The sequence below is a fragment of the Marmota monax genome, unplaced genomic scaffold (genome assembly GCF_021218885.2).
Source record: "Marmota monax isolate L192 unplaced genomic scaffold, Marmota_monax_Labrador192_F-V1.1 WCK01_AAM20220418_F8-fsc00036, whole genome shotgun sequence".
NCBI lineage: Eukaryota > Metazoa > Chordata > Mammalia > Rodentia > Sciuridae > Marmota > Marmota monax.
This window is the reverse complement of record NW_026694491.1, coordinates 5606864-5625274: the sequence shown is the minus strand read 5'-3', so window position 1 is coordinate 5625274 and position 18411 is coordinate 5606864. Positions and strand designations below refer to the sequence as shown.

The 18411-nt window shown below is 34.1% G+C and overlaps 1 protein-coding gene across 7 annotated transcripts in view; it reads right to left on the bottom strand.

Moving 5' to 3' along the window:
- The window catches only part of Cep83 (centrosomal protein 83), a 121661-nt gene that overhangs the window by 63594 nt on the left and 39656 nt on the right, over positions 1 to 18411 (bottom strand). For 6 of the 7 annotated variants that reach the window (XM_046419312.2, XM_046419311.2, XM_058571301.1 and 3 more), the window contains 4 exons: positions 10594 to 10864; positions 10084 to 10234; positions 5068 to 5160; positions 2821 to 2952 (listed from right to left, as the gene is read on the bottom strand). In XM_046419312.2, the coding sequence (XP_046275268.1) occupies positions 2821 to 2952; positions 5068 to 5160; positions 10084 to 10234; positions 10594 to 10763 (546 nt within the window). In that variant the 5' untranslated portion in view covers positions 10764 to 10864. Of the gene's footprint in view, positions 1 to 2820; positions 2953 to 5067; positions 5161 to 10083; positions 10235 to 10572; positions 10865 to 18411 lie in introns of those variants that run through there. The other variant, XM_058571302.1, reaches the window with a different exon arrangement.

The window sequence follows — 18411 nt, the reverse complement described above, 5'->3', positions numbered from 1 at the left end:
ATTTTTTAACACAAAAAATATAAATATTTATAGTATTCTGGTACTATCATGCTGATGGACTCAAATGATTCACAGTTCAGATAGCTTCTAATATAGAATAATCATGTAACAGTTTGCTCACTGGTAAGAATAAGTCAGCCTATTCTTATAAAAATAGAAAAAGCAGGCATAAAATTCATTTAGAAAAATAAGAGGCCCAGAATAGCCAAAACAATCCTCACCGAGAAAAGTGAAGCAGGAGGCATCACAATACCAGACCTTAAATTATATTATAGAGCTGCAGTAACAAAGAGGGCACCGTATTGGCATCAAAACAGGTATGAAGACAGAATAGAAGACACAGAGACAAACCCACATAAATAAAGTTATCTAATACTAGACAAAGGCACCATAAACATACATTGGAGAAAAGATAGCCTCTTCAACAAATGGTGCTGGGAAAACTGGAAATCCATATGTATTAAAATAAAATAAGGAGCTGGGGCTGGGGCTCAGCCACAGAGCACTGTCTTGCATGCGTGAGGCTCTGGGTTCGATCCTCAGCACCACATAAATAAAAAATAAAAAGGTATTGTGTCCACCTACAACTAAAAAATAAATTTAAAAACTAAATAAATAAAGAAATGAGATTTTATCAAACTAAAAAAGCTTCTTCACAACAAACAATCAAGAACATGAAGAGAGACCCTATAGAATGGAAAAAATATTTGCCACCTACACGTCAGAGCACTAATCTCTAGCATATATAAAGAACTAAAAACACCAAAAAACAAGTAACCCAATCAATACATGGGTAAGGGTACTAGACACTTCAGGGAAGAAATAAGAATGGTCAACAAATATATGAAAAACTGTTCAACATCCCTAGAAATTAGAGAAATGCTAATTAAAATTACACTGAGATTTCATCTCATTCTAGTCAGAATGGCAGTTATCAAGAATACAAGTAACAATAAATGTTGGTGAGAATATAGGGGGAAAGGTACACTCATGCATTGCTGGTGGGACTGCAAATTGGTGCAACCACTCTGCAAATAAGTATGGAGATTTCTCCGAAAACTTGGAATGGAACCACCATTTGATCCAGTTATCCAACTCCTCAGCATATATCCAAAGGATTTAAAATCAGCATACTATAGTGATGCAGCCACATCAGTGTTCATAGTAGCTCAATTCACAATAGCTAAGCTATGGAACCAACTTAGGTGCCCTTCAACAGATGAATGGATAAAGAAAATGTGATTCATGTACATAATGGAATATTATTCAATCATAAAGAAAAATGAAATTATGGTATTTGCTGGTAAATGGCTGGAACTTGAGACTATCTGCTAAATTAAATAAGTCAATCCCCAAAAACCCAAAGGACCCTATGATATGCAGATGCTGACCCAAAATAGGCTGGGGCAGGGTGGTTCACTAGACTGGACTGAACAGGGGGGAATGGAGGGGAAGGATGGGAAAAGAAACAAGAATGGGAAAGACAGTAGAATGAATTGGACATAACTTTCCTATGTTCATATATGAATACACCAGCAGTGTAACTCCATGTCATATACAGCCACAAGAATGGGAAGTATGTAAGATATGTCAAAATACATTCTATTTTCATGTATAACTAAAAAGAACAATAACAAAAAAAAAGAATAAGTCAGCCTAATTACAAAGGCACAGTTTTAGTTTTTATTATTGCCTAGTACATATGAGGCACTGGCTTGGATCCTCAGTACCACATAAAAATAAGTAAACAAAATAGAGGTATTGTGTCTATCTACAACATTATACACACACACACACACACACACACACATATGTATACACATATATATATATTTATTTATTTAAGTTAGTTTTTATTAGATGCCTAGAACATTATAAATAATAATTGGTAAAAGAAGGAATAATATTTTAACTTTTAATTCCAAATAAAATTAATATAAAAATATAAAATACAAATGTTTCTACAAAGAAATGTATAACCTACCTACAGACAACAAGTTATTTGCTTTTATTTATTTATTTTTTTAATGTGGTGCTGAGAATCAAACCCAGTGCCTCACACTTGCTAGGCAAGTGCTCTACCACTAAGCCACAACCCCAGCCCAACAAGTTCTTTTTATGAATGTGCAGAAGAAAATTGGTATTTCTCTCCTTCCCTCTTGAAAAACCATCTGAAAGTAACATGAGGAATGAAAAACAGAATCCCCATTTTTAGTAAAACTAGGAGACAAACCTGAAAATGAGTAGAAAAGCTGGCAAAAGAAATGGAGATGGAATAGGAGTGCATGCTGTAGGCAGCAGAGAGAAAATTTTGCAGCTGCAGATGTCAGAAAGAAGAAAGTATACTTTCTGCAGGTGGTGGGCATACATGAAGGTAAAATCTCTTTGTTTATATCAATGGAAACAAGGTGGTATGACTGACAGCTAGAGCTCCCCAGGCAGTAGTTTGGTTCAAGAAGTAGAGGGGACACTGCTAAACAAGGAATCACATAATCTATATTTATCACATAAACTAGAAATTTATGTCCATGGCTATGGGAGACAAGAGACTATATAGTATGGAAATCCCCAAAGTGTTTATCTCAATTGGCAGAGAAAAATTAAAGAGCAAAGAAATTTTAAAAATCAAACAGCCAAAACAGAACATTCACAAGAAAAGTGTTGTTAGAGAGTAAATGAAAACCATTACAAATACTTCATCATTAATTATTAAAACATAATCATGCAATCAACTCTAATTCGAGATATACAAAAATACGTAATCATAAAATTTTATTGACTAGAGAAATTTTGAATAAACTAGTATAATCAATTACTTACCTCTGATTCATATTTTATTTTTTCCTCTTCTGAAATGCGTGCAAATTCTTCTTTCTGGTGTTCAAATTCTGACTTGAGAAATGTATGTTCATAGCGAAGCTTATTATATTCAGCTCTATACTTCTCCACTTCCTAAAATAAGATTGCAATTTATAACAAATTTAAAAGTGAAATTTGTACTCAGTCCAAAAAATCACTTTTAGAAATAAAACTACATAGTATATCGGTAGCCATTCTGAAAGTGAAAAAACGAAATTAATAGGAATACAAATGAAACTTAGAAAAGTCCTCCTAAGCATCCTACAGACAGAATTACTGAGAAGGTACCAATGAAAACAATTATCATTTAATTAATGCTGTTTCTTCACTGATCCTCATTATAATAAAAAATGTACAGCATGAAAAAGGTGTGACCTCTGGGCTTAATAAATAATGTTTAAGAATGCAACACACCTTTCAAAATATAGCTAGATTTTTTAAAGTATAAGATACTCCTCTAAAATTTAGGCAAGATGAACTCAAAGTAGATAAAAGAACAGAATATTTAGTAGAGTACCTTAAGGTGCAAACAAATATTAGAATGATAGCTCTACTCACTGCACCACCCTGAAGGATATTTGTAGGACTGTCTCTCACTCACCAGAAACACATACAATTCCCCAGGGGGCTCCAATCCTGCTTCCTAACCACCTATAACAGCTGGAACTCTAGATAGGGCAGAGGGGTTGGAGGAGAAGGGAAGGGGAATGGGATTAGAAATGATGGTGGAATGTGATGGTCATTATTATCCAAAGTACATGTATGAAAGCATGAATTGGTGTGAATATACTGTGAATACAACCAGAGGTATGAAAAATTGTGCTCTAGATGTGTAATAAGAATTGTAATGCATTCCGCTGTCATTTATAAATTAAAAAAGAAACAAAAAAATAAAAACTTAACAAGAAACAGGCAAAATAGCAGAAAGATGCAAGAGACATTATTTCAAGAAGTATTAAGAAACTAGGTAATGAGGGAAAATATCTCTCGAAATATCAATCAGCCTTGCTGTAAATTTTTTGTTTTTGTTTTTATCACTGTACATCTTTAGTTGAAAGGTTCCTAAGCCAGTTGACAAGCCAAGAAAATGGGTTTCATGATATTAGAGATAATTTGTTTTGATTTTAAAAACCTCTTTTTACTTTATCAACTACCTTAAGTTTGAGTAATTTTATTTCCAAAAATTAAATCTATTCTCAAACCAGAATACTGCCACTAGCAATATATTCAAAAGATCATAGTATCAAGCCAATAAACCATTATAAAAGAGGATTCCACGACCATTCCATGTAATGGTATATCACTAGACTATAATCTCCCAAAGGGGTCCACTTGAAAGGGGACAATGATCATTTGTACATATAAGGCCTATATATATTTGTTTAAAAAGGTATAGTACAAAATGTCTAGCACAGTACCAAATCTACTTAATATCTGTAGTCTTTTCCTCTTCCTTTTATTAAACATTTAATCATATCATACCAATACTTTATAAAAGGAGACCGGTCTCAACCTGAAGGACAATTAACAAATATTTTCCTTTCTGAAGTGCATGAAATGCATTCCTTCATTGGGGAAAAAAACTAATTGAGCACCTATATACTGTATGTCACGAACTATTCTAGGAACTTGAAATAATGAACAAAATAAATACAGAAGTTCTTCCTCTTGTGCAACTTCCATTCTAAAGGTGCTAACAGAAAATAAGCACAATAAATAAATCAGTAAGCATGTTAGAAGGTAGAAGGTACTTGAGAAAAGATTAAAAATACAGCAAGGTAAGGGGGATCCAAAGATTTAAGTAGTGATGGGGAAAGCAGATTGCAATATTAAATGGGGAAAGATGAGGGGGAAGTCAAGTAGGCCTCAGTGACAAAAGTAACATTTTAAACAGAGACTTGCAAGAGATGAAGAAGTTAGCCAAGATAAATCTGGAGGATGAATATTCAAAGCAGAAATAATGCTACAGCAATGGCTCTTGAACTTCACCACTTTTAGAGTTCCAAAGAAACATCAAAAGGCCAATTAGTATGGAGGAAACGAGGCCAGAGAAATAATGCACTGCAATCCTGTGAAGCCTTAGAGGCCACAATATAGACTCTTTAAAGGGGAGCCACTGAAGAGATTTTGAGTAAAGGAAGGATGCTTTTCATCAACTTTCATAATCACATGAAGATAAATGAATAGTTCATCTACATAATTACTTACTTCATCCAGATTCCGTAAACGTTCTCTCATTGGAGTTTCTAATTCTTGTTGTATTTGGGCTCTTAACAATTCCAATTTTTGTGGTGTTAAAACCTAATATGTAGAGAGAGAATTATAAATATGAAATTACAAATACTGAAAGAATTCTCCAAATTTCAAGTCTCTCCTTCTAATTATGGCAATGGAATTCAATTCATAGATATTTTCAAAATGCAGCTATTTTACCACAATCACTGCATAAATAAAACCATTATTTGAAAAAAATACTTTTAGAATCTCAATTTAAGGTTCTCCCAGATGTCAAAAATTTCATTAATATGAGGTAAAGACAATCACTGATTAATACTGTAATTATTAAGAACAACCATGTTGGCAACTAAGGCTTGGTTTGGATACAAAGGCTTATGGCATAATTTAATAAATTATTATAATAATTGAATTATAATACCTATTAATAATTAACATATATAAACTTAATAAAGGTATAAAACTTTATTATACCAAGAGAATTCTTCAGACCTACTTTCAGTCAGAAACAGCTAATTTTTTTTCTGACCAGCAAAACTAATTTAGGCTCTCCTCTCTCATACTCTTATAAAACTCATATTTCGATGAATGATTAAATATTTATATAAAGTTCATATAAGCAAACACAGTTTGTCTATTCCTTACTGTATTTGCAGACACTTCCCACCAATGCCTACTACATAGAAATCACTCAATTATTACTTCATGAATGCCCAAATACTGGTTATAAAATTAATCTAGGACTGGGGATGTCGTAGCTCAGTGTGAGAGCACTTGCCTAACATGCATGAGGCCATGGGGTCAATCCCCAGAACCACCAAAAAAAAAAAAAATCTAGCCTGGAGTTATGTAAATTTCTATGAAAATGAAAATGCTCAATTTACTTTATTTAATTATCAATATTCCATACATTTTACTTAAAATATTACATTTTACTATTAAAGTCCACTAAACCAAAAGCATTGTGCAATGTACTATAATGTACATACCACACTACTCTAAGCATCTTACCTGCATTAATTTATTTAAGCCCCACAACAATCCCACTATGTAGCTTCAATGAGGCACCCTAAAATCTAAATAACTTTCTAAAGATCACAAAGACCCACCTGAAGCTCATTTTTTTTCCCTAAGTAATCAAATTCTGAAATGAAAAATACCTCATACATACAAATAAAGTAGGCAATGGAAGCTTTACCCAACAGGTAAAGACAAAGAAAAAAGATATTTTGGATAGAAAGAATGATGCACCAAAGGAAGAAGGAAGCCAAAGCTTAGGTACAAACCAAACTAAAGAACAGTGAAACAACATAATGAGAGGACAATAGAGTAACATCTTTAAGATACTGGAGGGAAAAATCTGTTAACTTAGAATATAATATTCAGTGAAAATTTATAAAACAAACTTTTTCAGCCAGGTGCAGTGGTGCACACCTGTAATCCCAGCTTGAGAGGCTGAAGCAGGAGGATCGTGAGTTCAAAGCCAGCCTCAGCAACAAGGTGCTAAGCAACTCAGTGAGATCCTGTCTCTAAATATTATACAAAAAAGGGCTGGGAATGTGGTTCAGTGGTTATATGTCCCTGAGTTCAATTCTCAGCGTGCGCATGCATGCAAACACACACACACACACACACACAAAAAAAAAAAAAACCCTTTTCTGATGTAAAAACATAAAAATAAAAAGCTGAAAAATATTCTCACCAGCAGAGCCACACTGCTGTAAGAAATGTTAAAGTCCTTAAAACACAGGAAAAAATTTTTTTAAAGTACTAGATGGAAATATGGATATATGAAGAAATGAAAAGCACTGAAATCCACAACTACATGGGTAAATATATGATTTTTATTATTATTTAAAACTGTTTTAAAGATAATGGCATTTTAAACAAAAATAATAATCTAGTATGGGGTTTATGGTTGGGATTGGCAGAGATAAATTATATTTTATAAATCCTAAAGTAAAAGATGGTATATGTTAAGGCTAATGCAATATTTAAAGCAACATAAACAGCTGATGCCAATAAGCCAGCAAAGAGAGTAGAGTCATAAGCAACAAAAAAAGATTAAATAAAACATGAAAAGGGAAACAAAGAATACATGGAACAAATATAAAACAAACAGTAAGAAGGGGTTTGTCCTGTGGAGGCAAATGATCTCCTGCAAACTTTGCTGACAATTTGTAGAAGGCACAGGGCAAAGTAAGCAGAAAGTTAGCTGACCTGTGCTCGCTACCCTGTGCAGCGATGCAGCTATGCAATACCCATATAGCTCCTTAAACATGTTTAATTATGTCATAGATACCTCTTGGAAACAGTGCTTTAAATTTTACAGTGATGTGCAGCACTGGCCTAGATCACCTAATAGCTTCTGATCCTTGAGGTCTCTAATAAAGAATCTCTAAGATTTTTTTATACATTCCTAGAATCATTAAAATTAAGCACATAATAAAAATCTCTTCTTTGCCCAGACCCAAACATACACAAACCAAAGACATTATAGGATTTTCTCCATTCTATTTTAGGAGAAACTCTCCCATATTTAAGACTTTCAAAGAAGCACTGCAACTACTTGTCTTATAACCTAGGTATCATTACCTACATAAACAAACCTTTAATACTCTAACACCTGCAGTAATAGTAACATAAAGTGGCCAAATAGTAACAAAAAATGTTTTCAAAGTATTTTTTCATTTAAGAGGGCAAATACTGTGCCAAAAATTCTTAATATATTAAGTAGTGAAACTAAGTAATAAATTTTGATATGAGCATCTTAGTAACCAAAACAAAATAGGAAAACATGGGTTATACATTTTTGATGGCCTGGCACAAAAACAACATATACATTTATGGTAACTTTTTTTAGTTTTAAACAAATACATATCAATGATTTCTCGTGTTAGAAAAAGATTTTGCCTTTAGCACACAATAACAACATACTAGTTAAGTATTCCTAATTCAAAAATGTAAAATCTGAAATGCTCCAAGATGTTCAAAGAATTCCGGATTTGGGATTTCAGATTTACAGACTAGGAATGCTCATCCAGTGAAGTCAATGCAAATAACTGAAAAAATTTTAAAACTTCAAAATCTGAAATACTTTTGGTTCCACGCATTGCAGAAAAGAAATATTCAGCCTGTAACAATAATAGCTAACACATATTGATCACTAACTACATCAAAGCACAGTAGTGGCAACCTTCTATGCAATCTCTTATTGGATCTTTACAATTATCCTATGAGCTTGGTATGATTATTCCCATTCACTATGCAGAAATGCTCTTTAAATAAATTTCTTTTCAATTTATTTTCTATAAAAGTCAGTGACAACATTAAATCTTGGACAAGGCATTTTTTGCAATTAGATAATACATGATTATTTTTAAGATAATCACCTTTCATAAATTTTCACTGAAATATTTCTTAATGATCTTACTGTTGAAGTTTTCTTCACTTATAATTTGCACAAATTGCAAGCATCCCTTAAAGCAAATAGCTAAATTGAGCCTCTGAATATTCATAAAACAAATTAATTCACTGATTCTACTGGCTTATATTTACATTGCCCCCTTTCACTCACATCTCTGAGGTTTTTACTTTGTTTAAATGTTCCAAATATATCTAGAAATGAAGCTGATCATGATGTAGATTCCAGCCCAAGCATTCTCCTTCCCCAAACCAAACCTTAGTGGTATTCCCAACAGCAGAAGACTTGAAGATTCTGAATGATAAACTGCTAAGGCTGCTGTCAAGGAAATCTATGCTGGATGACATGCCAGACTAGATAACTTAAAAAATTACCTTCTTACTCTATGAACTTATGACTTTGGTATTAATAATCTTATTATTCATACCATTGTTTGTTGATGCTATTCAGAAAGTAAAGAGATACAGGAAAATATCATTCATTCATATTTGATTAATTTAAAACTACTAAGCTTGGGCTGGGATTGTGGCTCAGAGGTAGAGTGCTCCCCTGGCACGGGCGGGCCCCGGGTTCGATTCTCAGAACCACATTAAAAAAAAAAAAACATTGTGTTGTATCCATCTACACTTAAAAAAATAAATATTAAAAAACAAAAAAGCTACTAAGCTTGACTGGTAAGCTTGACTACTAAGCCTTTTTTTAGTTTGGAGGCACATGAAAAATGACCAGTGTAAAAAATACCCAAGAAACAGTAGTTTAGTATTTTTGTATCAATTGTCTTTTACTTCAAAAACCCATTACAATGTGCACATAAATTGTGCATACATATTGCTTTTACAATCTCTTTTAAGAAACTCCTTAAAAATAACTATCAAATAAGGCTCAGTAGTGCACATCTATAATCCCAGCAACCTCAGGAGGCTGAGGCAGGAGGGCTACAAGCTCAAAACCAACTTCAGCACCTTAGCGAGGCTCTCAGCAATTTAGAAAGACTCTGTCTCAAAATAAAAAATAAATAAAAAGGGCTGGGGATGTGGCTCAACGGGTAAGCACCTCTGGGGGTTTCAATCCCCAGTAACAAAATGATAAAAAATAACCATCAATCATTTTTACTTTAGTTTCAGTTGTAATAAACACACAAAAACTAGTAACATCTTTTGAAAGAAATTCTTTAATTCTGAATTTTAATCAACTCAAACTGGCCTTTTCCCTAATTATTCTGAATGTTGAAATATTTCAGAGTAGGTAATATAGTACTAATTTACATAAGTTTGTTTCATGGTTTCCCTTTCATGATAGCTAATATTCTAGAACACATAAAAGAAGATTAAATTATAGCAGTTGGAAATATAGCAGAGAAAAAAATCACTAAAGATAAAGAGAAAGAGCTGGAGATGCAGAGCTCATTGGTAGAAAATACTTCCCTAGCATGTACAAGTCCCTAGGTTTGACCTCCCAGTACTGCCAAAAATAAAAATGAAAAAGATGCAATTTAACACATTTATCAAAACTACTTACTTCCCCTATCTGACTAGTTTTATACAAACTCAAATATATTTTCTTACCTGCAGTTTTATTTCTTCTAAATCTTTAGTTTTCTCTACTAATTCCCCTTTTAGCTCTTCAAGCAGTAGCTGGAATTTTTCCTGGTTTGTTTCCTTTTCATTTAACAAGCGCTTGAGTTCATTTTGTGATTTTATGTACTCACCCTGCAATCTGATTTAAAAAAACATTAAAAAAATTCAATTTTAAGTATGTCCTTTGTTCTCTAACTGCATTACTTTATTAACACTGTAGTATCCGAACGCAACTTTTTATAATCAGAGGGAAAAAGATATTTAGCCACCTGGGTAATTCTATGTCTTGCTATTTTGAAAATAAGATTTTATAAACCCAACCCACTTGATATCATTGCTTTGAACAAAGTAATTTTAAAGTAAAATTTTACTACATTGAAAGTGTTGAATGAATACACTGCAAAATAATAAAATTATACTACAGTTCCAGAGCAAACATTTAGCCAATAACTTTTTTAACAATCTCATGATACCCACCTCTAATTTTAAGTAATTTACCTTGTGTGTTCAACTTTGAGAGTCTGATAATTAGTTTTATGATGGTCACATCGTAACCTTTCATCAATTAACATTTTTTGGAACTCAGATTCAGAATTTAGTCCAGTGTCTCCACCAGTTGGAAAAATGTTGGGAAAAGTGTCCATATTGGTAAATAAGCTGACAACCATATAATAATAAATTGTGACTTTATTGTGATTTTACTTCTTTTTTGAAGAGTATTTCCCACTTCTTTCTTGCTAAGACAGAATCTCAGGAAACCAAATTATACCTGCACAGAGAAATAACTTTGGTTAGTGATCAGTGAATTTGAACGTCATTTGGTTTTACTTTTCTTTTGTCATTTATTATTTTCCTTATCGTTTTTATAACAAAACCCAGTTTTCAAATTTTTCAATTGTTCACAAAATAAAGTACAAGAATAAAGTGTAATCATGTTTTCTTTACTTCCACACAAAGATTCTTTGGCTATCTATAATACCCATCTCTAAATTTAAGTAATTTACCTTGTGTCTTCAACTTTGAGAGTCTGATCTTCTAGCAGTAACCTAACTATATCAGACCTATGGACTTTTCCAGTTTAGGTACTCCTAAATTCACAAACCAGAGTCATGTTTCCTGAAACCATTGTGCTAAACTTCAAGGGTGGATACTAGTACAAAATGCATATTCCTAAATCAGAGGGAAAACTATCTGGAACTTGCTAAGTGACTGGGGAGAATCAAAGACTCTGTCTACAAGTGATAATATCTGTGTTTAATGCTATAAAGGCTCTTTGACACAACACAAACAGCATTCAGGCTGTGGATTCAGATCAGAAATCAATCAACACATAAATATTAATCAGTTCCTAGGTGTTATGTACTGTGCTAACAGGAGGAAATTAAATCACTTCACCTACCCCCAAAAGCACTGACCCAGTAGTATGAAGGTTTTCTTTTTTTCTTTTTCAGTGCTGGGGATTGAAACCTGAGCTTCAAGCATGCTAGGCAAGTTCTCCACCACTGAGCGACACCCCAGCTTCTTTATGATAGTAACCATGTGTTTACTACATTAGACTTAAAAATGATGAAAAAGTGTTCTTATTATAAATAACTAAGAAAAGTGTAGTTCTATAATCAACATCATTAATCATTCATTTCATATATATATATATATATATATATATATATATATATATATAAAATATAAACATGGAAATATATATTTTCCTGATAGCATATCCCTTAATTACTAACCTCATCTCTAATTCTAGTTCCTATTAAATATATATATAGTCCTTGCCTTAGACTGTATATCTTGTCCTACACAGATTCAAATGTTAAAGCCCTAATCTCCAATGTGACAATATTAGAAGCTAGGGTTCTTTGGGAAGTAATTAGGTTTACATAAGGTCTTGAGGGTAGAGCCTTATGATGGGTAGTGTTCTAATAAGAAAAGAGAAAAACTAGAGCCAGGCTGGTGACACAGCCCCTGTGATCCCAGAGGCTTGAGGGGCTGAGACAGGAGGATCCCAAGTTTGAGGCTACCCTTCACAATTTAGCAAGACCCTGTCTCAAAAAAATAAATAAATAAAAAGGGCTGGGGATATAGCTCAGTGGTAAAGCATCCCTAGGTTCAAATCCCAGTAACAAGAAAAAGAAAAGAAAAACGGAACTATAGCTTGCTATCTCCACCATTTGAGGACTTATGACAGCTATCTGCAAACCAAGAAGTGAGGCCTCATTAGACACCAAATCTGCTGGCACCCTGATCTTTGGGACTTCATAGTCTTTGGAACTGTAAGAAATAAATTTCTACTCTTAAAGCCACCAGCCAATGGTATTGGGTTATAGTTTCCCAATGAACTAAAATATGGGTTATATTTTCCATGCCAAAAGTATGTAGAAACAATGCCTAAAATTCCATGGCCTTCCTGTACATTAATTTTAATGACCACCAAAGGGGAATATACTATCACACATTACTTGAAGGTCCCCCACTCAAACACATGTCTAAAAATAAAAAATCACATTATTAATTTGCACACATGTACACAAGACTCAATACTAATCTTTCTAGAAAGTTACTGGTATTAAAATGATAAATCTGCTTACTTCCTCTTGCCTAATTCTAGGGATTTATTCTATAAAAATAGTTGAACAAAGTACCAAAGATAATACACAATACTCTTTTACAATGTTATTTTTAATTTTTAAAAAATGAAAAATCAGAATATCCATGGATAAAGTAATCTACCTGAATTACAAACTAAAAATGATAAGTTAGATCTTCCTCACTGCATAACAAAGAAAATAATATGAATAATACACACAGATATGTTTACATATACACAAAAGAGCCAAATAGGACTTGGGTTGTGGTTCAGTGGTAAAGTGCTTGCCTAGCACATGTGAGACACTGGGTTCAATCCTCAACAACACATAAAAATAAATAAATAAAATAAAGGTGTCTATCTACAACTAAAAAATACTTTAAAATAATAATAATAATAATAATAATAATAATAATATGCACCAACAATAGCAGTAAATTCTGAAGCAATATTGTAGTACTCCCTACTCACAATACAACATATAGCTTTTTATTATTAAATATACATTTTAAGGGGCCAGCATTGTGGCTTAGTGATGAAGAGGCCAGGATTGTGGCTTAGTGATGAAGCACTTGCCTCACATGTGTGGACACTGGGTTCAATCCCAGGCACCACATAAAATAAATGAATGAAATAAAGATATTGTGCCCACTATCTTTATTATTAAAAGATATGTGCCCATATCTTTTAATAATATGATTATTAAAATTTACATTTTAATAATCATAAAAAATTGCTCAGATGATCAAATCAACACATTTCCAAAATAATCTCATGTTTATTGAATAGTCCCTTACATAATGTTATAAAATTAACAACTCTTATTACTCAAATTCATCATTCTTGTTTTCAATCTACCTTCAACCTCTGACTTACCAGCTTCTGGTATTGATACCCATATTATGCTACCTTTAATCCATACTTACAACCTGAGAACCTTCTCTGCTTTATTCTCTTAAGTTCTTATGTATAAACATCAATACTCAACTTTAAAATGCAAAGTGCACCCCTTTCTTGTCATTCCTTTTTACTATAAAAAAATCAGACTTTTCTTACCTTACTAGAGCTTTTGTTTGTTTTACAGTATTGGGGATTGAACCCAGGGCCTCTCACAAACTAAGCAAGCATTTACCACTGTCCTTTTTAAAATTTCATTTTGAGACAGGGTCTTGCCCAGGCTGGCCTTGAATTTGCGATCCTCCTGCCTCAGCCTCCAGAACAGCTGGGATCACAAGTGTACACCATCACTACTGACTATTAAGAACTTTTTGTAATCCCTGCTTTCAGTATATTTTTCTTCTCCAGACTAAATGACAAAGTATTACTAAGTTAATATACAAAAAATTCGTATCCGCCTTCTCACTCTCACTCAAAAGCTCCTGAGAAAAAGTCAAAACATTCTAACCTATTAGGGTCCTACACAATTAGCCCCAATCTACCTTCAGTCTCATTTGCTACCATCTGCCAAAAATATCCAGGTAAAAGGGCCCATTTACTACCCCAGAACAAATATTCACATCATACTTTTGTTTAAGCATATTTTTGGGGGGTTGTGAACACTACACTATAACAATAGACCAAACATGGGCTATAGTCATTAACTGTTCTCTATTTCTAGGATGACTAAATATGAATAGCTTTAAATATAACAGGTACATGGAAAGAACTTTCTGATTCAAAAGGTATGAGGCCCTGGGCTATATTTGCCAACAGACTGTTTCCAAATTTTGTCTTCTATGGACACTTAAGAATTACAGAAAACTATTCGCATATTTGTGCAAATCTTACCTAAGTCAGAATTAATTCTGAATCTGTTAAATATTATGTACAAAAAACTACATACAACATTTTCAGTTCTCCAGTTTGGGTATTCATCAATTACTCAATGGTAATCTTGGGAAATATTTACATTAGTCCTCCAAATAGATATCTAGTGTCAGATAAAACGGTCTCAAAGAAAATTCTTTTTCTGGCTTTGAAAAGTAGTTCAGCCATTCTATATTCAGGGTTACAAAGAAATAACTATTTTCTATACTAATTATAAGGAGGTTTTCAGCAGACAACACAAAAAATTTAACTCAATTATCTTGAATACTATGAAAAATGTACACTCTCTCATACCAAAAAATCTAGAGAAAATCTTCTAACAACAGAGGATTAGACAATTTGATTTAAGTCTCCCACTCAGGACAATAAGAAAAGCTGACTATATATTTTACACATCTGCTTGCAGGTACTGGAAAACAAGAGTAAATATTTACTGAGATGGGCCAGGAAAGAATGAAGATACAAAAAAATGAAACTGGTTTGGTATTTGGAGGGACCTGCCAGATCCAAAGCAGGTAAATAGGAAACTGAATAACTTCTGACAGCCTTCAAATTCAAACAAACACCGAGAAACAGCAGTGAGTGGGAAAGCCCTGGTAAACACCATTTGTTTGGGCTAGAAACTTTAAGACCTGCCTCTTAGGACTAAGGGCAATTACGAAGAAAGATATTAGACTAGGCCTCAGATTGCTTTTTAAAAAAATCCAACATCATTTGTTCTAATGATTCTTGTTGGTAGCTGTCACCTATCTGGTGATTTTGTGCAGATCTGTTTCTGGAGTGTCAGTTTGCAACCCCCATCTTGGTCTTTTTCTACCATTTTCAGTCTCCCAAGAGCTTAGAGGACCTAGCCAGCTGCACTCTCAGAGACTTTGCTGACGAAGTTGGGCATGATACCATTTCTCTGATATCTCTTACAGATCTTAGTCATGAGAACCAGCTCCAGCATCCCCGTGGGGATACAGGTGCTCCACCATGAAAGCAGTTCACAAGCAGAACAAGTTCTCACCAAAGGGTACAAGCTCTTTATGCTTGGCTTGCTTGACCACATCCACCCTTTCAGAGATTTTCAACTTCCTGGACCTTTTAAGGAAGGCTGCTAGAGCTCTGAAAAACTCCCACAAACTTACATCTTTTACAGCACCTCTAGGCATTGTATAGTCTCCATGCTGCCAGTCAGAGGAAAGGGCATATCACCCCTCCCTTCCTCCCTTCCTTCCTTCCTGTTATAGATGGACATAGTACCTTTATTTTTCATGTGGTGCTAAGGATAGAACCTAGGGCTTCACACATGCTAGGTGAGTGCTCTACCACTGAGCCACAACTCCAGCCCCCATATCACCCATTCTTGATTAAAAAAAAAAAAAAAAAAAAATTCTCCAATTTCTAGTTTCAGTCTGCACGTAAGAGGAGGCTTAAAGATTGCCACCACATCCAAACAAAAAGAAAACTGAGCAAACTGAAAAATCAACAACTCATCTGTTTTTATTAATTTGTTTAATTTTGGGACCAGGAATTAAACCTAGAAGCACTTAATCACTGAGCCACATCCCCAGCCCTTTTTTTATAGTTATTATTTTGAGACAGGGCCTCACTAGGTTGCTTTAGGGCCTAAGTTGCTGAGGCTGGCTTTGAACTTGCAGTCCTCCTGCCTAAGCCTCCCCTACCTCTGGGTTTATAGGCATGTGCCACTGTGCCTGGCAACAACTCTTAGATCCAAAAAGAGATGAGGTCACAAGACAAACTAATACCTCCAAAACTGGAGAGACTGACAGGCTAATATAGAAAATCACAACAACATATTAAGGCAGAAACACACAAGCTAAAATCTTCCCAGGCAGGGGTAGGAAAACCTAAACTATAACTGACCAAATGCTGAAAGGTCACTGTAGTCAATTCTCGAGTTAAAAAACTACACAGGTAGCCAGTTACATGTGCTCCCACACTTTTTTAAATTTTATTTCCTGAAGCTAACCAGGTTCTCACAATGAATAACAGAGAAAAGCCTCCTCATAGAAAAGGGAAGGGAAATACAACTATTTGAAATCTTTAGAACATTCTGATCTTAACATTATTTCTTCCCTCAAGAGATACTGTTTAACTACAGCCTGATCTGCTGGGGTTTAAACAGAACCTAAGTAACCTGCAGAAGCAGAAATTCTCAAATCTAGCACCTTCTTATTAGCCTCTCTCACTTAAGGGAGAGTATGTGCAAATTGAAAGTCACTAATAAAGTTCACAGTCAAGGAGCAAAGGTTCCCCAAAAGACTAAGATCTAATCATACAACTTACAGAACACTTCCCTTCTAACTACAACTTATGAAAGTATATAACATAAGGACCTTACCAACAAAATAATTTGAATTCTTCCCTCTTATGCCTTTTATCATTGTTGTCACTTACTATACTACATAAGTACCTTAACAAAATAATCCTTATTCCTCCTGTCTTTTGTATCATGGTTGTATGTGTGTGTTGTGTGTGTGTATAAGCCTATAAACACACACACAGCATATATGTATAGGCATGAAATAGAAGAAAAACACTAACAAAGTATAAGGACAACCAACTGAAAACGGTGGCAAATGTGGCAACATTAATTCAGCTATGTCAATAATTGCTTTAAATGTCAATGGTCTCAATATACTAAATTAAAGAAAGAGATTGCAAAGTGGAGCAAACACAAGACCTAGCTATCCCACTCCTTAGTATTTATCCAAAAGAACTAATATCGGCACGCTATAGTAATACGTGCATACCAATGTTTATAGCTATTCATAAAAGCCAAGTTATAGAACCAGCCTAGATGCTTGTGAATAGATGAATGGATAAAGAAAAGGTGGTGCAATTTTACTCAATCATGAAGAATGAAATTATGTCGTTTTCTGATAAATGGATTCAAGTGGAGAACATCACGCTAAGTGAAATAAGACAGACTCAGAAAGTCAAGTGTAGAATGTTTTCTCATGTGTAAAAGCTAGAGAGAAATTAGGATTTTTTTTAAAGGGGGGAGAAATCTCATGAAAATATACAGGAAAACTGGAGTGGAGGAAGGAGGTTGTGGGAAGCAAAGAAGGATGGCAAAGGGGAGAAACTAACTGCAACTGTAGAATAAAACTGACCAAATTATTCTATGTGCCTGTATGACTATATCAAAATTAATTCCACTTTTATTTACCAATTTAAAAACTAAATAAAAAGGAAGAACAATAAATTAGAGGAATGGGGGTCAAGTGCAGTACTGGGGATTGAAATGGAGCAAATTATCTTATATACATTCGTGAATGTCAAAGTGAACCCCACAATCATGTAAAACTGTAACACACTAAGAAAAACAAAGTAGTAATAATAATGATAATAGGACCCAACTAAGTACATGCTGTCTACAGGAAACCCACTTTAAATATAAAGACACACATGTACTAAAACTAAATAGACAAAGATATATCAGCAGCAGTCAGACTTGGTTGTGCATTTCTGTAATTCCAGATACTCAGGAAGTTGAAGCAGGAGGATCCTGAGTTTGAGGCCAGCCTAGGCAACTCAGCAAGACCCTGTACCAAAATAAAATTTTATAAAGGACTGAGGAATCCTTGCCTAGCATGTGTAAGCCCCTGGGTGAAGGGAAAGAAATGGAAGAAAAGGGAAAAAAAAGGAAAGGAAGAAAGCAATGGGCTCATCACCTATATACCTCCCAAGTTTATATGCTGAAGGCTTAGCATCAAAATAACACTATTAGAAGGTGAGGTCTATGTGGGGTTGATTAAGTCATGGGGACTGAAACTTCATTACAGGATTATTGCCCTTATGAAAGAGTCCTAAGAAAGCTCCCCTGGCCCTCCTGCTGTATGAGAAGACAATAAAAAAAGATAACTACTTATGAACCAGTAGATAGG